Source organism: Lolium rigidum, chromosome 7, assembly GCF_022539505.1.
Source record: "Lolium rigidum isolate FL_2022 chromosome 7, APGP_CSIRO_Lrig_0.1, whole genome shotgun sequence".
Classification (NCBI taxonomy): domain Eukaryota; kingdom Viridiplantae; phylum Streptophyta; class Magnoliopsida; order Poales; family Poaceae; genus Lolium; species Lolium rigidum.
In genome coordinates, this window is record NC_061514.1 from 352,174,326 (window position 1) to 352,198,304 (window position 23,979).

General features: G+C 42.0%; 1 protein-coding gene across 1 annotated transcript; it reads left to right on the forward strand.

The window, feature by feature from the left end:
- Positions 1-7,903: 7,903 nt before the first annotated feature.
- On the forward strand, positions 7,904-8,832 carry LOC124673720. The gene is given in 2 exon segments (XM_047209760.1): positions 7,904-8,644; positions 8,646-8,832. Coding segments are annotated over 2 exon segments (837 nt in total). The 3' UTR covers positions 8,742-8,832.
- The last annotated feature ends 15,147 nt before the right edge of the window (positions 8,833-23,979 follow it).

The following is a 23,979-nucleotide window of genomic DNA, read 5'->3' on the forward strand; positions in this document are numbered from 1 at the left end:
ATCTCATTAGCTCTATCTTGATCAAGCAGGACTCACTCAAGTATTCGTGCACCCCGTACGAATCATGGGTGGATCGGCTCTTTGAGCCGATTCACGGGATAACCCGAGAGCCGATCGAGGCTCGTATTTAATGTTTACATGTATGCCCTGCGGAGAAACTAAGCGAGGCATCCCCATCACCTTCCCGACCAGGTATAGGTCGGGTGGCACGCCCTGCACTTCGCAACGCCGCGTGTGACCAGAAGAGCATTGCGGGCCGTCGCTCGGAGGGGTCTCAGCCAGCCGCAGCTCTAGGCTCTTCCCGGCTCTACGGTGTTGACAAGGCCGCTGCCCGCCGGTGGGTTTTGGCAGTCAACAGTAGCGAAAGCACTAGACTAAAATCCCGTGTGTCCTCGAGAACGTTTGGTCATTATAAGTAAACAAACCGGCTTGTCCTTTGTGCTAAAAAGGATTGGGCCACTCGTTGCAATTATTTCTCTCGCATTTTACTTACTCGTACTTTATTTATCTCGTTACATCAAACCCCCCGAATATTTGTCTGTGAGCATTTACAGTGAAACCTTCATCGAAACTGCTTGTCAACACCTTCTGCTCCTCGTTGGGATCGACATTCTTACTTATCGAAGATACTACGATACACCCCCTATACTTGTGGGTCATCATCGCTGAAGTACTAGAAGTGGGCTCCCCCCCCACACCCCACTTCACAAAGTGTGTTTGCTTGAGTAATTATTGTAATATTCTAGCTGCATATGAATCTTATTATGAAATAAAAAAAGATAGAGTGAATTTCACTTTTTTTACTTTGTATTTGTGCATTTGTAACACATATTTCCCCATTTAATATTTTTTTTATCTTGAGTACCCCTTTTAAAAGCTTTAGACCCATTCAAAAAGGTGTGAGCTGATGAAAAAGGTTTGAAATTTTCATAATGGTGAAAAGGAATGAAATAAATGGAGATGAGAAGTCTAGACATGATCATCGTTGCCGACCTTGAATATTTACACATTTTGTCGTGTCACATCGATATAATATGCCGCTCCTACCTAATCAAAACAAGCAAAATGGTAAACCATGGTAAAATCGTGCTTAAGGTCTCATAAATGAGATATTTTGATAGAAGTTCCACTAAAGGGGTAACCTGTGTCACGAATGCACAACTACAGGATGAAAAGTGGAATTGGCTCTAAAAAAACCAGAGACGAGAGAAATGAAAATTATGCAATACAATTAGATATGCATAAGGTATATGAAAAAGTGGAGAGCTTTTTGAAAGATATATCTACTTGGCTAGGATTTAATAATGAGAGTGGTGTTTTGCCACATGGGAGCATATGCTTCCTTTATTTTGAAATGCATGTTATACATATTTTGAAATTTCAAAAAATTAAAACGAAAAATTCACACGTACATCTTCACGTGCTATGCCCTCACAAAGTCGTTGCATGAAAATCGACTTGTCGTGTGGCCTATGTAAAAGAAAGATAAAAATAAAGCTCTTCATAAGATAATTTTTCTCTTTTTTACATAGACCATAAAAATATTGGTTCCTCGCGAAACTTGACGAACGCACATATATTGTGGAGGTGTACCTGCAGATTTCAAAATATAATTTTCTAGTAGAGGGAGCATATGCACCCATGAGTTGAATTGAATTTTCGTTAATCATGAGTGAATTAAATTGTCAGACACTTTCACAAGAAGATCCTCATTCGCCTACATATTCCTACAGTGTGTTTAGGGTTTACTAGCCTGTTGAAAGATGTGAGGACTAGAGGCAATCTTTTGGGAGTCTTACTATGGCCAGGCTTTTATATTCGGAGACGCCGCGGGAAATGAAGGCGGGAATAGGGGGAGAAAGGGTGGAAAGGAAAGGTGTGCATTAAAGCCAGCGAAGCGTGGGGAAGGTGCATCTCCCACAAGAGGTCTTGTGTATCTCTGCCTCTGAAACCCATTGCCACCATTATGAAAGGCTGCTCACATGCGGTTGTGTCTATGACAGGTGTAGCCTACCAAGAGATGCGTCGCCAACGGCTCGTGTCCAGCACTCCCAACACGTCTCCTGTGGGACGGGATGGCCTTGTAATGCCTGGCACGCGACTGGACCTTGTCATACGGATGGTCAGCTAGGCGTGGTTTTCTCTTGGACACGCCTAGTAGACCTTTGGGGCGTCTTTGGTGACCCTACTAAAGATGCTCTTGTATCAACAGATATAAGTACGCTTATTGAGGGCAAATGAAGTATGTAGAGTTCCTAGCCGGTCCGTACTAGATGGTATACTAGCATTATATACTACCAGTCCATGTTACAGTCGTTGCAGCTCCCACGCAACAAGCCAACAGGTACAGCAAAAAAGCAATGCCTCAATGACGTTTGACAGTACAGCCCGAGATGACGGCATTGATGCACGGGACCACAAGCTCCGAAGCTTCCAAGCCATGCCACTGTCCCAGAAGATTAAAAAAAAAAGCACAGACGGCCGTCGTGATCTACTCCAACTCTCCAAGGAACCAATGCCGACCGACGGATCACCTGGGTGTCACGTACAAGGTACACCCGTCATAAAAGAGCCGAAAGTCCAATGACCCATGTTGCCCGTTGGACGTTAAGCAGGCGCGCACAGAGTTCTCGTGCCATCCGACTCGGCACGACACCCAGGTGGAATGTGATGATGAACTTGATGGCACGAAAAGCCCTAAAATTCGTTTTGTTCTGATAGCTGCTGCTCAACCTGCCATCAGATCGATCAGTTATTATGCCACGCCGATGTGCTAGTGCCGTCGCGTCGTCGGCCCGTCCCATTCGCCTTAATCAAAGACAAAGAGAATGTGGAGTGTCAATCCCCTTCCCTCCAGGTCTCTTGGCGGTTTGATCATGTGATGTGAAGTTGGTATAATTGATCGTAAATAGCTACGCGTACATTCCCTGTCGATCGCGTGCGCATCGCCTTATACTCAAACGACGGTGAAATGAGAGAATCGCCTCCCACGGGCTAGCAAAATGCCCGATAGGATAAGCTTTTTTTTTTTTTTTTTTGAGAAAAAACGGCACTTTATTGATCATAACAAATCATTACACAGAGTTTTCCGGATACATTCCGGAGCAGAAAGTCTAAAAGTACAAGAGACAAAACGCTCAGCTGAGCGAGCTAAAACGTGTGCCGCTTCATTACATTGTCGTAGAGCATGCATAAAAGAAACCTCTGCAAAACAAGTACAGATGTGTTTGATATCCTGAACCACCAGGCCCACCATGCTCCGATCCCGCTCCAAAGATTGCAGACGTTGAATCAAAGACAAGCAGTCCGAGACAACAATGATCTTGTCAAAACCTTCCTCAACAGCAAGGGAAACCGCGCGGCGACAAGCCAACGCCTCTGCAATTTCTGGCGCCGTAACCTCATTGTGTAGCTCGCTGCATGCAGTCAAGCAATCACCTCTGTGATTCCGAATTACGACGCCTATTCCCATCTGACGAGAGGAAGCGAAAAGGGCTGCATCAACATTAACACAAACCGTACCTTCTGGCGGCGGAGACCAACGCGCTCTAAAAGAATTGGAGTCACGCCTATTTGTATGATCCGATAGGATAAGCTGATATCGTGGTGGTTGATTTTAGCTGACTTTAGGTCACTGGCACATGGACCCTACGGTGGATGGGACCCACCTCTAAGTGATTCAACCTTCGAGTCCTACAAAGTCACCCAGTCCATACAAGCAAAATGCATGTCACCATGGCATGGTCACTACTTGTACATGATGTAACTTATTATAAATACTAAGGACGAAGATGACGATGTGTTGGAGAAAAGAAAAAGCAAGCACAAAGACATACATGTACAAGCAATTACGAGTTGTATCATTACATGGATGCGTATTCTTATGTGAATTTCATCTTATCTTAGTGCTGACATTATGGCAACTACGAAGCATTTCTTTTCATATGGTTCTTTCTTTATTAGTGATAGGTCTAAGATAAGATTTTTGGGATAATAAATGGTTGTGACCAACCACTCTTCGAGAATAATATCCGACTTTGTACAATATTGCTCGTCATAAAGGTGATATTTTGCAAAAAGGTAAAGAAAACTTCTCCACCATCTATGACGTCCAGACGGGATTTTACTGAACCCCGATTGGCTTCTTGGAATGAGCTGCTACAGCGCTGAGCCTCAGTCCAGTTGGTACAAGGACCTGATTAATTTTGTTGGGGACTAACCATGAATGTTGTATTTCTCGGTTGGGTCCATGTATAAAGCTTTAATTGAACCCATTCAACCGGTAATTAATAATAAATTTATTTGGAAGATGAACATACCATTGAAAATTAAGGTTTTTTGTAGGGTACCTTCGTCGTGGAGCTATTCTAACTAATGATAACCTTGCAAAACGCAACTGGTATGGATGCACAAAGTGTGTTTTCTATTAGGAAGAGGAGACAATAAACATTTTTTTCCGTGTCCGTTCGCTAGGTCTATATGATCAATCATTCAGATAGGTTCTACCTTATATCATGCACGAAGCATTACAAATATCTTTGGCAATTTGCTAAATGGGGTCGACTAAAGGTTTAAGGTTCTTATTAGAGTGGGAGAGATTGCCATTATATGATTGCTTTGGTTATCTAGGAATAACAAGGGTTTTAATTAATGATAATTTTTTTTCTCTTATGCAGGTCATCCACCGGTGTACGGCTTTGCTCGGTTTATGGTCGTCGCTCCAGCGCTTGGAGGATCGAGACCTCTTTATGGAGGTGTCTACCCGCTTGAAGGAAGCGGTCAAGGAGTTTATTACCCAATATGGGTGGCTACATAATCGTAGAATTTTGACACATATGGTCTAGTCGGCTACCTAGTTTTATTTATCTCTTTTGTACTGTTTGGAGTGATTCGTACCGTTAGACGGTTGTGTGCATCTTAGCTATGCAGGTGCCAGCTGTAATGCTTAACCTTTAAGTAATAAAGCGTCCTTTACCGAAAAAATTGTTGCCGCTTGTGGTATTCTAGCTAATCGTGAATTCAATTTCAGGTGGTGTTCAAACGATGATGAAAAAACGATGATTAGTTTACATGGCCATACTACTATTTGTCACATAATTAAATTATCATTACTTGGTGCCATTGATACTAAGTTTGCATTAGGCAATGTTGATTACCTAATTGTTTATGTGTAGTGCGACACTAGCTCGTCTCGTAAATCAAGTAGCAAGAATCAACTCAATACTTGTGGTACATTGACTAGTCATGAGTCCCAACCAAAGAAAGAGAAAGTATCCACGCCAGCCCAATATGTGAACCAGCTGCACCCATGGCTCTTCCATCGTCGGATGGAGAAGTGGTGGTCAAGATCTATCGAATATCATATTTGTAAAAAAAGAACCTTCTAGTTCATTTCGATTGGACTACAATACTAAGTTTCCAATACAATAACAAGCTTCATCAAGCTATAGACAAGAAACTCAAAGAAGATAGACTACAAGTCTTCAACATCTTAATGACAAAAGTATACGGTTGTTTTGGGAGAATGGCAAAACACAAAAGCTCGCCGCACCGGAGTGCGGGTTGATTTGTGCGAATAAAAAAGGATCATCAAAATATGATGTAGCTCCTAACTTGTGCTTACATGTTGCTCGTTGTTTTTTTGATCCAGTCTAGAAAGCACAAGTACACACGGTGCGTAAAATTTGGTGGTGCAGGCGATAGACGTTCTCCACAACAAAGGAGTGACATAGAGGTTGTGTTAAAATGATGGCAAAAAAACAGACACTCTCTCTATTCCAGAAAAAATATGAACTTCCAGAAAAATATGAAATTCTAGATTTTTCATATGTTATCTTTCTCGATATATAGAAAAAATGAGAATATCTACAAGTAGCTGGAATCAAATAACTACTTATGGTTATACCTAGGCATAAATCAGGTTGGATCTGGCATCATGCCAAATAAAATCCCACAACGGAAAACCCTTGCCCATGCTTGGTCGGACAATCAGGGCTAAATATCAGGTCCAATCCTGGCCTAAGAGTGGGAAAACCCATTAGGCCTTGGGTTGGCCTCCTCATTAAATCACCCATATGTGAAGCCTAGGCTTAGCCTAACGCTCGGGCTCAAAACTTAGCCATAGGACCGGCCCACATGGATAACCATGCCCAAGCCGACAAAGGGTCCGTTTGTTTCATAGGATAGAAAAATCATAGGAATATGAAAAGCATAGGATTGAGATGTCATTACTAGTTAAATCCTATAGGAAGATAAGTTGTGTTTGATTGTGCCAAAAGAATTTTTCCATGAGGTATGACCTAATATTTTATTCCTATAAAATTTGCACTACAAGATTCTTATAGGATTAGTTCCTATTGGCGGAGCTTGGACTGGTTTACTGGGGACGGGGGGGGGGGAATGGGCTTAGGGGACAAAATTTTCTCTATCTTGCCCTAAGCTGAGAGGGCAAATGGGCTAGATATGCATAATTCTTTCAAGAAACGGTAATGGGCTAGGGGAGGGGCCCTGACTTCAACATAGCTCCACGAGGATACGTTCCTATGAATCAAACAACTAGTGTAGGAAAAATTCCCATAGGATCTAAATTTTATACAATTCCTATGCCAATCCTATGAATCAAACAAGCCCTAAAGATTTTTGTGTCGGGACAATTAGCACTTGTGGTACATTGACTAGTCATGAATCCCAACCGAGGAGCACCATAGAGGTCACATTGAAATGATGGTTAAAAATGAATACTTTCTCCATTCCAATACCACCGAAATTCTATATTTGCAATAAGTTAAATTTTTCTAAATAATTAGATGGTCGTACGATAAGATATTTATCTTCCGTGACTATAAAATGGATCACATTACTGCATCATTACACAATACCGGTTGTATGTTTGGTTTATGGAATCCTATTTAAGCGATTATTTATATCAAGTTGTAACGCTCATCTACAAGATAGACGGCGGCAATTAAGCGGCTGCTTGTGGTAAACATTGACCTGTCATGAATGCGAACCCTAGATAGCATTATTTTTATTTTTATTTTATGAGGCTTGTGGATCCAAGGGGTTTTAATTCAGACGATTTTCAATTTTTTAGAGCATCAGATCCTTCCGAGCTTTTCCCATGTTAGTTGTTTGATATATAGAATTGAATGTATTTTTTCTAAGGTTGCACTACATTTAATAGGAAAATTTCCATCCATCTAAAACTTTGGAAAATGATCTTTAATCCGATGATTCAGCCAAATGATCCATGATTCAAAGTATTTTCTTAGTATTTGTAGAGTATTTGAACTCTAAAGACTATTTAATCCGCTGAACCCCTTGTTATAAGTTGTTTATTTTTCTACGTTGTGCCAAACAATATTTTTGTGCTAATTCATTTAGTTTTTCATTCAGCGAAGAGTGCATGTTGCTCTAGTTTTGCATCTATTGTTAGTTTGTTACCCTTTCTTTAGAAATCCTGCAAGAAAAAAGACCAGAAGATCCTATGAGTCAAATGTGCATGCCATTATAATTGAGTATTTGTTTTACTACTATCTTATTAATTATTTCTAGAATTATGTAAATCAAAGATAGCCTTGACTTTTTCTTGGAAGCTTTAGCATATTTGGTCATCAAACTTTTTGGGCAAAAACTCTGCCATAAATTTTCTCCACAACTTCGGCAACTGTAACCATTAGTGTCGTTGACTAGTAACTTTTGCACATTGACCAGCGCACTATTTAAGCAGCGTACTGACGCATCTGGGGGCCCCGGCAGCGTAGCCACAGCAGCACCTCTGTTGGTCTTCATTTCTCCTTCGCAGTAAAAACCGAGCAAGCCAAAAGGAAGAACAGAACACAACAAAATCCGAGCATCTCTTTCCCCTCTCCTCCCTGGACCAAGGAAAGAACCCGAGCAGAGCATGGCCGATGCCCGCCACGAGCCCCGCGACGCCACCGACACCTCCACCGCCGAAGCGGCTGATGACTTCGAGTTCCGCGTCGTGCCCACCGGCGGCGGCCCTGCCTCGGCCGGCGTGGGCGCGGACATGTGCGTGGCCGACGAGCTGTTTTCCGGCGGCAAGCTGCTCCCGCTCCGTCCGTCGACGGCCACGGCTGCCGATGTGCCCGGCCCCGGCCTGCTTCCGCGGTGCGAGTCCGTCGCCGGCTTGGGGTCGCGGTACGACTGCCGCAGCGCGAGCTCCAGCGGCAGCAGCAGCGGGTGCGTGAGCCGCAGCCACTCGTCCAAGAGCGCCACCTCCGAGCACGGCGCCGCGCCGCCCGCGCGGAGGTCGCTGTCGAGCAGCCTGTTCTACGCGCACCCGAGCCCGTCGCCGCAGCTGCGCTCGTCGACGCGGCCGCGCCGGAGCACGGGCTCGGCCCCGCCGCCTGCCCGGTGGGGCGTCCTACGGCTCGGCGTCGTCGGCGCACCCGAAGTGTACCCGCCGCGGCAAGCCGACGCCAAGATCACCGCGGCGTCGAGAGGCGGCAGCGGCAGGAGCGCGAGGTTCGAGCGGGCGGCGAGCGCCGTGGAGAGGAGCTTCCGGAAGCGCGGCGCGGGGCTCGGTTTCGGGTGCAGGTGCTCGCCCGACGTCGTCGTTGAGCCCGTCGGCGTGCCGGATCAGGCGGCGGGAAGGAAGAGCGGGGCTGATGATGGAGCCGTGAAGAGCGGCCGGAGCAACCGTCGCAGTAGGATCCTGGAGTGGCTCGAGGAGCTTTCGATCGGCAAGGGGAAGAAGTGATCATCCGATTCCTGTGTAAAGATTGTGCTTTTCTCTGAGTTGTTTATGCTCAAGGAAAAACATTTAGATTTGATAGTGGTAGATTTTTCTTGGTTTGATTGATTGACAGGAAATGCTTAATTTCAGACAAATATCTTTGTGAGTCGTCCGTCATGACTTTCCATTTTTTCCCCAAAAGAACCATCATAACTTTTCTATTCTTAGCTAGCTGTTTGACCCTGCTTGCGCCGCAATTAGAGGACGTTCCATTACGAAATTTGCATGGGAATCTTATTTGGAAATTCTTATACAGTGCACATTTTCCTTGTGTCTTTTTTTTTTTTTGAACAATGCTTGTGTCGATTAGTCCTTGTTGGTAGAATCTCGCTACATGAAACTCGGCAATAGAAAACTCCTCAGAAATCTCCTTCCATGCACGTACTACTGTAGTACCCATGACCTGATTCGTCAGGCCGTCAGTCAATGCGTTAAAAAACGACTAATCCACACAATGACACACACAGACATATCCCATCCATGCAGAATTCATTTCCAGCACGTGAACTATCTTGGTGTCACTGACAGCGAGCTACTAGCTCGATCGGCGAAAGCTCGGTGCGGCCGGCGCTGATGGCGAGGACGCCATGCCCCGGCTCCCCCATCGATCTTCAACGCGACAGCGTGCGGCAGTGGGATTGCAGTGCAGGCGCCTGCTGGGCTGAACAGCACGGGATGACCGGCTTTCGATCGGCGCACGCGGCGCCGGACGGACGTTACTCCTCGATCCCTGTGAAGATTCCACAGTTTTGTGCCAAGTCTCCCGCCAAGTTCGCGCTCCGGTTATCTCATGGCTACGGGTATGGGTATAGGCTCGTACCCGCGGGTATATCCATACTCTCGTCAATTTCTTACGTGACACGTCTATTTTTGTTGACTTATGAGTTAAAATATGAGAATGTGATTTTTATATTTTGTTAATAGTTATGTACTCAACTACCTGTTATTCAATTGAGATAATTCATTTTTTAATATTTTTTATCAATAAATGTAAAATTGTGAGAGAATTGTGTACAATTTGATCTACCCACCGGGTATCCAATAGGTACGGGTACCCGCCGGGTATGGGTAAAGTTTTATACCCATGGGTACGGGTATGGGTAGAAGTTTGTACCCATTGATTATACGGGTATGGGTATGGTATTGCTCTACCCTACCCATACCCTGCCATTTGCCATCCTTATCCGCGATCGTTAGGGCTCTGGCCCCATCCAAGCTTCGAGACTCGTGAGAGCATCCCAGCAGCCTGACTTAATCGGCCCACCAACGAGCTACTGGGGCATCAGACAGAAATCCCCACCTATGTTCTCCTTGATCTGATCGAATTGTTGAGTTTCGGAAGGCTTTGTTGGGCGAATTTTTTTGGACGATGATGGCGTGTATTTCACACGTTCGTTGGGCAACCCCAAGAGGAAGGTATGATGCGCACAGCAGCAAGTTTTCCCTCAGAAAGAAACCAAGGTTTATCGAACCAGGAGGAGCCAAGAAGCACGTTGAAGGTTGATGGCGGCGGGATGTAGTGCGGCGCAACACCGAGATTCCGGCGCCAACGTGGAACCTGCACAACACAACCAAAGTACTTTGCCCCAACGAAACAGAGTGAGGTTGTCAATCTCACCGGCTTGCCGTAACAAAGGATTAACCGTATTGTGTGGAAGATGATTGTTTGCAGAGAAAATAGTAAAACAAGTATTACAGCAGATTTGTATTTCAAGTATTAAAGAATGGACCGGGGTCCACAGCTCACTAGAGGTGTCTCTCCCATAAGATAAAAGCATGTTGGGTGAACAAATTACAGTCGGGCAATTGACAAATAGAGAGGGCATAACAATGCACATACATGTCATGATAAGTATAGTGAGATTTAATTGGGCATTACGACAAAGTACATAGACCGCCATCCAACTCGCATCTATGCCTAAAAAGTCCACCTTCGAGTTATCGTCCGAACCCTTCCAGTATTAAGTTGCAAAGCAACAGACAATTGCATTAAGTATGGTGCGTAATGTAATCAACAACTACATCCTCGGACATAGCGCCAATGTTTTATCCCTAGTGGCAACAGACACAACACAATCTTAGAACTTTCGTCACATCGTCCCGGTGTCAATGCGGGCATGAACCCACTATCGAGCATAAATACTCCCTCTTGGAGTTAAAAGCAAAAACTTGGCCAGAGCCTCTACTAGTAACGGAGAGCATGCAAGATCATAAACAACACATATGTAATAACTTGATAATTAACATAACATGGTATTCTCTATCCATCGGATCCCGACAAACACAACATAGAGTATTACGGATAGATGATCTTGATCATGTTAGGCAGCTCACAAGATCCAACAATGAAGCATAATGAGGAGAAGACAACCATCTAGCTACCGCTATGGACCCATAGTCCAGGGGTGAACTACTCACTCATCACTCCGGAGGCGACCATGGCGGTGTAGAGTCCTCCGGGAGATGAATCCCCTCTCCGGTAGGGTGCCGGAGGAGATCTCCGTAATCCCCGAGATGGGATCGGCGGCGGCGGCGTCTCGATAAGGTTTTCCGTATCGTGGTTTTTCGCATCGTGGGTTTCGCGACGGAGGCTTTAAGTAGGCGGAAGGGCAGCAGTCGGGGGCTGACGAGGGGCCCACACCACGGGGCGGCGCGGGCCCCCTTGGCCGCGCCGCCATGTGGTTTGGCCACCTCGTGGCCCCACTTCGTATGCTCTTCGGTCTTCCGGAAGGTTCGTGGCGAAATAGGCCCCCGGGTCTTTGTTTCGTCCAATTCCGAGATTATTTTGTTACTAGGATTTCGAAACCAAAAACAGCAGAAAACGAGAATCGGCACTTCGGCATCTTGTTAATAGGTTAGTTCCGTGAAAATGCACGAATATGACATAAAGTGTGCATAAAACATGTAGGTATCATCAATAATATGGCATAGAACATAAGAAATTATCGATACGTCGGAGACGTATCAAGCATCCCCAAGCTTAGTTCTCGCTCGTCCCGAGCGAGTAAAACGATAACAAAGATAATTTCTGAAGTGACATGCCATCATAAACTTGATCATACTATTTGTAAACATATGTAATGAATGCAGCGATCAAAACAATGGTAATGACATGAGTAAACAACTGAATCATAAAGCAAAGACTTTTCATGAATAGTACTTCAAGACAAGCATCAATAAGTCTTGCATAAGAGTTAACTCATAAAGCAATAAATCAAAGTAAAGGCATTGAAGCAACACAAAGGAAGATAAAGTTTCAGCGGTTGCTTTCAACTTGTAACATGTATATCTCATGGATAATTGTCAACATAGAGTAATATAACAAGTGCAATATGCAAATATGTAGGAATCAATGCACAGTTCACACAAGTGTTTGCTTCTTGAGGTGGAGAGAGATAGGTGAACCGACTCAACATAAAAGTAAAAAAGAATGGTCCTTCAAAGAGGAAAGCATCGATTGCTATATTTGTGCTAGAGCTTTTATTTTGAAAACATGAAACAATTTTGTCAACGGTAGTAATAAAGCATATGAGTTATGAAAATTATATCTTACAAGTTGCAAGTCTCATGCATAGTATACTAATAGTGCCCGCACCTTGTCCTAATTAGCTTGGACTACTCGGATCTTTGCAATGCACATGTTTTAACCAAGTGTCACAATGGGGTACCTCCATGTCGCATGTACAAAGGTCTAAGGAGAAAGCTCGCATTTTGGATTTCTCGCTTTTGATTATTCTCAACTTAGACATCCATACCGGGACAACATGGACAACAGATAATGGACTCCTCTTTAATGCATAAGCATGTGGCAACAATTATTATTCTCATATGAGATTGAGGATATGTGTCCAAAACTGAAACTTCCACCATGATTCATGGCTTTAGTTAGCGGCCCAATGTTCTTCTCTAACAATATGCATGCTCCAACCATGAAGGTGGTAGATCTCTCTTACTTCAGACAAGACGGACATGCATAGCAACTCACATGATATTCAACAAAGAATAGTTGATGGCGTCCCCAGAAGCATGGTTATCGCACAACAAGCAACTTAATAAGAGATAAAGCGCATAAGTACATATTCAATACTACAATAGTTTTTAAGCTATTTGTCCCATGAGCTATATATTGCAAAGGTGAATGATGGAATTTTAAAGGTAGCACTCAAGCAATTTACTTTGGAATGGCGGATAAATACCATGTAGTAGGTAGGTATGGTGGACACAAATGGCATAGTGGTTGGCTCAAGTATTTTGGATGCATGAGAAGTATTCCCTCTCGATACAAGGTTTAGGCTAGCAAGGTTATTTGAAAAAAACACAAGGATGAACGGTACAGCAGAAACTCACATAAAAGACATATTGTAAACATTATAAGACTCCATACCGTCTTCCTTGTTGTTCAAAACTCAATACTAGATGTTATCTAGACTCTAGAGAAACCAAATATGCAAACCAAATTAGCAAGCTCTAAGTATTTCTTCATTAATGGGTGCAAAGTATATGATGCAAGAGCTTAAACATGAGCACAACAATTGCCAAGTATCAAATTATCCAAGACATTTTAGAGTTACTACATGTAGCATTTTCCAATTCCAACCATATAACAATTTAACGAAGAAGAAACTTCGCCATGAATACTATGAGTAGAGCCTAAGGACATATTTGTCCCTATGCTACAGCTGAGCGTGTCTCTCTCCCATAAAGTGAATGCTAGGATCCATTTTATTCAAACAAAACAAAAAACAAAAACAAACCGACGCTCCAAGCAAAGTGCATAAGATGTGACGGAATAAAAATATAGTTTCAGGGGAGGAACCTCGATAATGTTGTCGATGAAGAAGGGGATGCCTTGGGCATCCCCAAGCTTAGACGCTTGAGTCTTCTTAGAATATGTAGGGGTGAACCACCGGGGCATCCCCAAGCTTAGAGCTTTCACTCTCCTTGATCATATTGCATCATACTCCTCTCTTGATCCTTGAAAACTTCCTCCACACCAAACTCGAAACAACTCATTAGAGGGTTAGTGCATAATAAAAATTAACATGTTCAGAGGTGACACAATCATTCTTAACACTTCTGGACATTGCATAAAGCTACCGGACATTAATGGATCAAAGAAATTCATCCAACATAGCAAAAGAGGCAATACGAAATAAAAGGCAGAATCTGTCAAAACAGAACAGTCCGTAAAGATGGATTTTATTAGGCCACCATACTTGCTCAAATGAAAATGCTCAAATTGAATGAAAGTTGCGTACATATCTGATGATCATGCAAGTAAATTGGCTTAATTTTCTGAGCTACCTACAGGGAGGTAGACCCATATTCGTGACAAAGAAAGAAATCTAGAACTCGCGCAGTAATCCAAATCTAGTACTTACTTTACTATCAAAGACTTTACTTGGCACAACAAAACTCAAAACTAAGATAAGGAGAGGTTGCTACAGTAGTAAACAACTTCCAAGACACAAATATAAAACAAAAATACTGTAGTAAAAACATGGGTTGTCTCCCATAAGCGCTTTTCTTTAACGCCTTTCAGCTATGCGCAGAAAGTGTATATCAAGTGACATCGAAGGATGAAGCATCAACATCATAATTTGTTCTAATAATAGAATCATAAGGTACCTTCATTCTCCTTCTAGGGAAGTGTTCCATACCTTTCTTGAGAGGAAATTGATATTTAATATTACCTTCCTTCATATCAATAGTAGCACCAACGGTTCGAAGAAAAGGTCTTCCCAATATAATGGGGCAAGATGCATTGCATTCAATATCCAAGACAACAAAATCAACGGGGACAAGGTTATTGTTAACCATAATATGAACATTATCAACTCTCCCAAAGGTTTCTTTTTAGCATTATCAGCGAGATTAACATCCAGATAACCGTTTTTCAATGGTGGCAAGTCAAGCATATCATAGACTTTTTTAGGCATAACAGAAATACTTGCACCAAGATCACATAAAGCATTACAATCAAAATCTTTGACTCTCATTTTAATGATGGGCTCCCAACCATCCTCTAGCTTTCTAGGAATAGAAGTTTCAAGTTTTAGTTTCTCTTCTCTAGCTTTTATGAGAGCATTTGTAATATGTTTTGTGAAAGCCAAGTTTACAACGCTAGCATTGGGACTCTTAGCAAGTTTTTGCAAGAACTTTATAACTTCAGAGATGTGGCAATCATCAAAATCTAAATCATTACAATCTAAAGCAATGGGATTATCATCCCCAAGGTTGGAAAAAATTTCAGCAGTTTTATCACAAGCAGCTTCAGCTAGCTTTAGCAGCTTCAGGTAATTTTGTGCGCTTTGCACTAGGAGTAGAAGCATTGCCAACACCAATTATTTTACCATTGATAGTAGGAGGTGCAGCAACATGTGAAGGATTAGCATTGCTAGTGGTGGTAATAGTCCAAACTTTAGCTACATTTTTTCTCTTTAGCTAGTTTTTCATTTTCTTCTCTATCCCACCTAGCACGCTAGCTTCAGCCATTAATCTTATATTCTCATTAATTCTAACTTGGATGGCATTTGCTGTAGTAACAATTTTATTTTCAATATCCCTATTAGGCATAACTTTTGATTTCAAAAGATTAACATCGAGGCAAGACTATCAACTCTAGAAGCAAGAATATCAATTTTATTGAGCTTTTCCTCAACAGCATTTGTTAAAGGCAGCTTTGTGTACTAATAAATTCTTTAAGCATAGCTTCAAATCCAGGGGTGTATTCCTATTATTGTTGTAAGAATTCCCATAAGAATTAGCATAACCATTACCATTATTATAAGGATATGGCCTATAGTTATTACTAGAATTGTTCCGATAAGCATTGTTGTTGAAATTATTATTTTTAATGAAGTTTACATCAACATGTTCTTCTTGAGCAACCAATGAAGCTAATGGAACATTATTAGGATCAACATTAGTCCTATCATTCGCAAGCATAGACATAATAGCATCAACCTTATCATTCAAGGAAGAGGATTCTTCAACAGAATTTACCTTCTTACCTTGTGGAGCTCTTTCCGTGTGCCATTCGTAGTAATTAACCATCATATTATCAAGAAGCTTTGTTACTTCACCAAGAGTGATGGACATAAAGGTACCTCCAGCAGCTGAATCCAATAAATTCCGCGAAGAAAAATTTAGTCCTCGCATAGAAGGTTTGGATGATCATCCAAGTAGTCGACTCCATGGGTTGGGCAATTTTTAACCAGAGATTTCATTCTTTCCCAAGCTTGAGCAACATGTTCATTATCCAATTGTTTAAAATTCATTATGCTACTCCTCAAAGATATAATTTTAGCAGGGGGATAATATCTACCAATAAAAGCATCCTTGCATTTAGTCCATGAATCAATACTATTCTTAGGCAAGAGATAGCAACCAATCTTTAGCTCTTCCTCTTAATGAGAAAGGAAACAATTTTAATTTTATAATGTCACCATCTACATCTTTATACTTTTGCATTTCACATAGTTCAACAAAATTATTGAGATGGGCAGCAGACATCATCGTAACTAACACTGTAAAATTGCTCTCGCATAACAAGATTTAGTAAAGCGTGTTTAATTTCAAAGAATTCTGCTCGTAGTAGCAGGTGGAGCAATAGGTGTGCATAGGAAATCATTATTATTTGTGCTAGTGAAGTCACACAACTTAGTATTTTCAGGGTTGGCCATTTTAGCAAGTAGTAAATAAAGCAAACTAAATAAAGTAAATGCAAGTAAACTAATTTTTTTGTGTTTTTGATATAGCAAACAAGACAAGTAAATAAAGTAAAACTAGCAACTAATTTTTTTGTGTTTTGATATAATGCAGCAAACAAAGTAGTAAATAAAATAAAGCAAGACAAAAACAAAGTAAAGAGATTGAGAAGTGGAGACTCCCTTGCAGCGTGTCTTGATCTCCCCAGCAACGGCGCCGTAAAAGAGCTTGATGGCGTGTATTTCACACGTTCGTTGGGCAACCCCAAGAGGAAGGTATGATGCGCACAGCAGCAAGTTTTCCCTCGAAAGAAACCAAGGTTTATCGAACCAGGAGGAGCCAAGAAGCACGTTGAAGGTTGATGGCGGCGGGATGTAGTGCGGCGCAACACCAGAGATTCCGGCGCCAACGTGGAACCTGCACAACACAACCAAAGTACTTTGCCCCAACGAAACAGTGAGGTTGACAATCTCACCGGCTTGCTGTAACAAAGGATTAACCGTATTGTGTGGAAGATGATTGTTTGCAGAGAAAATAGTAAAACAAGTATTGCAAGCAGATTTGTATTTCAAGTATTAAAGAATGGACCGGGGTCCACAGCTCACTAGAGGTGTCTCTCCCATAAGATAAAAGCATGTTGGGTGAACAAATTACAGTCGGGCAATTGACAAATAGAGAGGGCATAACAATGCACATACATGTCATGATAAGTATAGTGAGATTTAATTGGGCATTACGACAAAGTACATAGACCGCCATCCAACCGCATCTATGCCTAAAAAGTCCACCTTCAGAGTTATCGTCCGAACCCCTTCCAAGTATTAAGTTGCAAAGCAACAGTACAATTGCATTAAGTATGGTGCGTAATGTAATCAACAACTACATCCTCGGACATAGCGCCAATGTTTTATCCCTAGTGGCAACAAGCACAACACAACCTTAGAACTTTCTCGTCACCGTCCTGTGTGTCAATGCGGCATGAACCCACTATCGAGCATAAATACTCCCTCTTGGAGTTAAAAGCAAAAACTTGGCCAGAGCCTCTACTAGTAACTGGAGAGCATGCAAGATCATAAACAACACATATGTAATAACTTGATAATTAACATAACATGGTATTCTCTATCCATCGGATCCCGACAAACACAACATAGAGTATTACAGTATAGATGATCTTGATCATGTTAGGCAGCTCACAAGATCCAACAATGAAGCACAATGAGGAGAAGACAACCATCTAGCTACCGCTATGGACCCATAGTCCAGGGGTGAACTACTCACTCATCACTCCGGAGGCGACCATGGCGGTGTAGAGTCCTCCCGGGAGATGAATCCCCTCTCGGTAGGGTGCCGGAGGAGATCTCCGTAATCCCCCGAGATGGGATCGGCGGCGGCGGCGTCTCGCAAGGTTTTCCGTATCGTGGTTTTTCGCATCGTGGGTTTCGCGACGGAGGTTTTAAGTAGGCGGAAGGGCAGCAGTCGGGGGCCGACGAGGGGCCCACACCACAGGCGGCGCGGCCCCCTTGGCCGCGCCGCCATGTGGTTTGGCCACCTCGTGGCCCCACTTCGTATGCTCTTCGGTCTTCCGGAAGGTTCGTGGCGAAATAGGCCCCCGGGTCTTCGTTTCGTCCAATTCCGAGAATATTTTGTTACTAGGATTTCTGAAACCAAAAACAGCAGTAAAACAAAGAATCGGCACTTCGGCATCTTGTTAATAGGTTAGTTCCAGAAAATGCACGAATATGACATAAAGTGTGCATAAAACATGTAGGTATCATCAATAATATGGCATAGAACATAATAAATTATCGATACGTCGGAGACGTATCAGACGACTCATGCCTGGAGATCGCTAGATCAAATGGGATTCGGTGGTGCGTTTCCATTTTTTTCCCGACCGTTTGGTTTTAGATGCCATCATGGGATACATCTTTTTTGCTTCCATTGCGAAGTAAGAGGCGGAAAATGGCATGAAAAGTCAAGTTTTGAGGACTGGTGCTAGTGGTTCGAGGTTTTGCTTCAATGGTGAACTTGCTTGGTCTTTCGAGCTTCATAACAGCGGCATGCGAGTGGCGCATCAGCACATGAGAAGTTCAATGTCCTACCTTTCAGGGTGAAAACACAAGGCCTAGATTTTAACTGGCTGTGTTTCAAAAAAATCTTTATTGAAGGCATTATTTTGATAGCAAGGACTTTCTTTAGTGTGAAAACCTAAGTGACAAGATATTAATTTGTCAATGCCTACGGGTTGTAGACTTAGAGTTTCATAGAAAGTAGAGGGCAAGTAGATCTCGAAGGTTCAGCCGAAAAGGTGCTCGACTCAGAAATTAGGGTGTGTGTTGACAATAGATTCGATGCCTTCTTCTCCCCTCGGATCCCCTTTATATAGAAGGAAGAGCCGAGGGATTTCGTGTCGTACATGTTACAAGCTCCGAGAAGCCATCCGAGTCTCTCCCGTATTGTTACATGATTCGTGATTCCTAATACAACTCTATATTCCTTATCGAAGTTCTCTGGGCTTCTGGGCCTTGAAAGCTTCGGGTCGTGGGCCTCCAGATAATCTCGGGTACCTTATTCGGCAGGCCCATTCGGCAAGCCTATGTCACTAAGATCTTTGATTAGGCAACGACGATGCTTGTGCATTGTTTCCTTCTTGGAGACGTCGCTTTTGGAGAACTTGAACTTCAGGTGTTGTCATGGTGGTGTTTGTGTTGTTGCTGTAAGGACTGGAACTCTATAGAAAGACATCCATGTACATTCTTCTTCTATCAGTTGTGTGCATCCGTACTACCATCAGGGTATGTCATTGTTTTAGAGGCTGGATGTAATTGATGTCTTCGCGATATTAATATATACCCTTTATCCAAAACGTACTCATTTGTTTGATTCATAGGAATGCATCCTATAGGAATTAATATTATAGGAATCTTGTAGTGCAAATCCTATAGGACCAAAACATTAGGTCAAACCTTATGGAAAATTTCTTTGGTACAATCAAAGAGAACTCATCTTCTAATACGATTTAACTAGCCATGCGATCATAAACATATGCCTTTTCTATTCCTACGATTTTCGTATCCTATGAATTAAAGGAGGCCTTATGTTGTCTCTGACCCACAATGCGGGTCGTAAATGTGCCGGACACGAGATGTGAACGGCGTGGCACTTGGGGGGCAACATGTGTCATATAGAAATGCAACGTTGCCCAGCTGGATCAATTGCCGGCACCACATGTCGGCCAATTTTTTTTTAAAAGATGTTATCAACCAGTTTCCCTGCGGGCCTAGTGAGGTGTCTTGTCGACGCAACGACACGTGGTGGGATTCACACGTGTGGCGACGCGGGCGGTGGAGGAGGAGGAATGCGTAAGGATGATGTCTACGCACGCTTCTATTCTTTGTAGATAGTGTTGGGCCTCCAAGTGCAGAGGTTTGTAGAACAACAATAAGTTTCCCTTAAGTGGATCACCCAAGGTTTATCGAACTCAGGGAAGTAGAGGTCAAAGATATCCATCTCAAACAACCCTGCAATTACGATACAAGAAGTCTCTTGTGTCCCCAACACACCCAATACACTTGTCAGATGTATAGGTGCACTACTTCGGTGAAGAGATAGTAAAATGCAAGTGATATGGATGAATATGAGTGGTAATAACAATCTGAAATAAATATGACAGTGAGTAAACATGCAGTAAAAAAGTAAATAAACGGTGATTTGATATTTGAAAAGAAGGCCTAGGGATCATACTTTCACTAGTGGTCACTCTCAACAATGATATCATAAAGGAATATAAATATAAGCACTTCACTGTGCTACTCTGAAAGACTCTCCGGCTGGATAACAAACACTAATTCACCATGTAGGACTGCAAAAGCAAACCTTAAAAATGTATTCCCAAGTACTAATGAACACCCCGCACTGCACTTTGAGCATTCATAGGCGGTACTAACACACCACAATTTCATAGAGACATCCAACTCAAATCATAATTCAGTGAACAAGTATTATGTGAAATATATCCTAAGAGACCCACACGGTGCCCACACTCCACCTTTACTCACGTGGGACAAGGAGTCTCCGGAGATCACATAAGTAAAGTTCACTTGAATAGCATAACTATATCTAGATACGAAGCTCATGATCACATAGAGATGACACCATGGGAGAGAGAGACAAACCACATAGCTACCGGTAGAGCCCTCAGCCCCGAGGGAGAACTACTCCCGCCTCATCATGGGAGTCAGCAACGGCGATGGAGATGGCGGTGGAGTCGATGGAGATGGCTTCGGGGGCAATTCTCCATCCCGGCAGGGTGGCGGAACATAGACTTATGTCCCCCGAATCTTGTCTGCGATGGCGGCGGAGCTACGGAACTTTTCGTGGGCGGAGGCTGGTATATTTAGCATTTTTGCGCCGGGAGCTTTATATAGGCGGAAGGGCGAGGTCAGTGGAGGCCTGGTGGCCCCACACCATGCCTAGGCACGGGCCAGGGCCAGGTCGCGCCTAGGCAGGTGTGGCCACCCTGTGGCCCTCCTTCGTCTCTCCTCTGGACTCCGTCTTCTTCCGGAAAAAATAGGAACTTTGGTTTTTGTTTCGTCCAATTCCGAGAATATTTCCTGTATAACTTTTCTGGAATACAAAAACAACAGAAAACAGGGTACTGGCACTGTGGCATCTTGTCAATAGGTTAGTTCCGGAAAATGCATAAAAGTGCCACGAAGTGTAAAAATTATATATAGAAATTGGTGTAAAACAAACATGGAGCATCAAAAATTATAAATACGCTTGCGACGTATCAAAGGACTCCTTCTCTTCTCACTCATTTACAATGATTGAACAACAACTTTTATAAACCACTCTAACTCCATCCCAAGTAGCAATGTGAGATTAAACTTTGTCTCCAAAGTTGTCCCCAAGCGTTGCCCTAACCTCTGATTAGTCCCTGCACATGGGAACGTGGCCCACAAAATTTATTCGAAACTAAGAGAGCAATAATGATCATAGAGGCTATATTTTTATTGCTTCATACGCTATGTGTTGTTTTTGGAGTGTATTTATTTTTGTTTTTTGTTTTGTTTTGTATGTTGTAGCATATGTTGGATCCCGGTACATTTGTTTTGGAGAAAGACCCGCTCCTTTTTAATTGCATAGAACTCTCTAGTTTTCGTTGTTATTGTTCTACGAGTGTTCTAGTTTTCTGGTACCGCGTTTAGCTCTTGTTCTTTCACTTGAATTTTGTTCAGAGCACGTCAGTATTCTTTATTTATGTATGATTAGCTCTCTGGTCCATAATGAATTTCATCTCTTAGAGTTAATTAAAATAAGTTGATTCGTGTTGGATACGAGTAAAATATTTCATGACTATAGTGATGCAAAAGAAAGCTTGTCTAGACTGTGGCATAGACTTTGGCATGTCATGTTGGATGTTATTCTTGTCATATGCTATTTATTGTTTTAGCATGACTTGTTTCAAATATCTGATAGTGCATAATGTATCATTGAAAGAATCATGTGTTGTTTCTATCATAAAAGCATAATATTGTGATATTCTCCTTTGATGCTTTATTGGATTGACTTGGCGCATGCTTATAACATGTTATGAATATAACCAGTCAACTAAAACCTCTATGATCATTTAGTTTTTGATTTGTAATATCACTTTATGCTTTGATTGATAGTGCTTTTCGCGATTTCAAATAAGTCTCTCTTCCGGCACCCTGCCGGGACGGGGAATTGCCCCCGGAGCCATCTTCATCGACTCCACCACCATCTCCATACGGCCATAATCATGCATAGCGGCAAAACATTATCAATAAAAGCATAAAGTGATATTACAAGTCAAAAAATAAATGATCATAGAGGCTTTAGTTGACTAGTTATAGTCATAACATGGTGTAAGCATGCGCCAAGTCAACCCAATAAAGCATCAAAGGAGAATACCACAACATTATGCTTTTATGATAGAAACAACCCATGATTCTTTCAATGACACATTATGCACTCTCAGCCATTTGATACAAGTCGTGCTACAACAATAAATACTAAGCATATAACAAGAATAGCAGCCAACATGATATGCAAAAGTCTATGCCATAGTCTAGACAAGCTTCCATGTGCATCACTATAGTCATGAAATATTTTACTCGTATCCAACACCAATCAACTTATTTGAAATAAATCTCGGAGATGAAATATAATATGGACCAGAGAACTAATCATACATAAATAATGAATACTAACGAGCTCTGAACAAAATTCAAATGAAAGAACAAGAGCTAAACGCCGTACCAGAAAACTAGAACACTCGCAGAACAATAAGAGTGAAAACTAGAGCGTTCTATGCAATTAAAAAGGAGCGGGTCTTTCTCCAAAATAAATGTTCTGGTATCCAACATATGCTACATCAAACAAAATTAAACTAAACTAAAAACAAAAATAAAGACACTCCAAGAACAACACATAGCGTATGAAGCAATAAAAATATAGCGTATAGAGAGATGACCTGTTGCTTTGACGCTTGTACCTCTTGAATATGTCTTGGGGTGCAGGGGCATCCCCAAGCTTGAGCTTTTGTCCATTCTTCATCCCATCACATCATTCTTCTTTCCCTACACATGAAAACTTCCTTCATACAAGAACTTCGCACAATTCTTCATTAGCAACATTGGTACAATCAAAATAAACAAATTCACTTGTTTTCAGTACTAATATATATCAAACATCCATTAAAGCATAAGCTACTGTAGCAACCTTTCAAAAAGCTCTTTGATCAAAAGAACTCAAAAATAAAAATATTTAAGAGGCATATGCAAATAGTGCAGAAATCTATCAAAACAGAACAACAGGTAAATATCGATTTTTCCAAAAAAATCCTCTGTTGCTCATCTCGAAAAGTGGTCAACTAACGAAAGTTAGATAATAACCTGGGGCATATGCATAAACAATGGAATCTCAAAATTCCGCCCTGGGTTTTTTTACGTACTTTTATGGTAACATCACATAATCTGTTTTTAGGACAGCAACTTCCCCAAATCTTACTTTCTTCCTATTTGAGGCTATTCTTGGCACAAAAACGAAATAAAAATGGTAAGAAGAGGTTATTACAGAGGTAATAAATTCCAAGACTCAACATAAAAGAAAAATTAAAAAATAAAACAATGGGTTGTCTCCCATAAGAGCTTTTCTTTAATGCCTTTCAGCTAGGCGTAGTAGTTTGAGAAGATGCTCACATAACATATATGAATTGAAGTAAAAGAGAGCATCAAGAAGCAAATATAAAACAAATTTAAGTCTAATCCAGTTCCTATGAAAAACAAGCTTGTAAAGAAACAAGTCATGGAAGCACAAAGCAACAAGCATAGGAAAGCAAAACAAGTGCAACTTCAAGATTTTCAACATAGATAGGTGAAATTTTATATTGTAGAGATACATAGAACCATGTTTGCCTCTCTCATAATAACTTCCAGTAGCATCATGAATAAAATAAAAATATAACTATCACATAAAATATT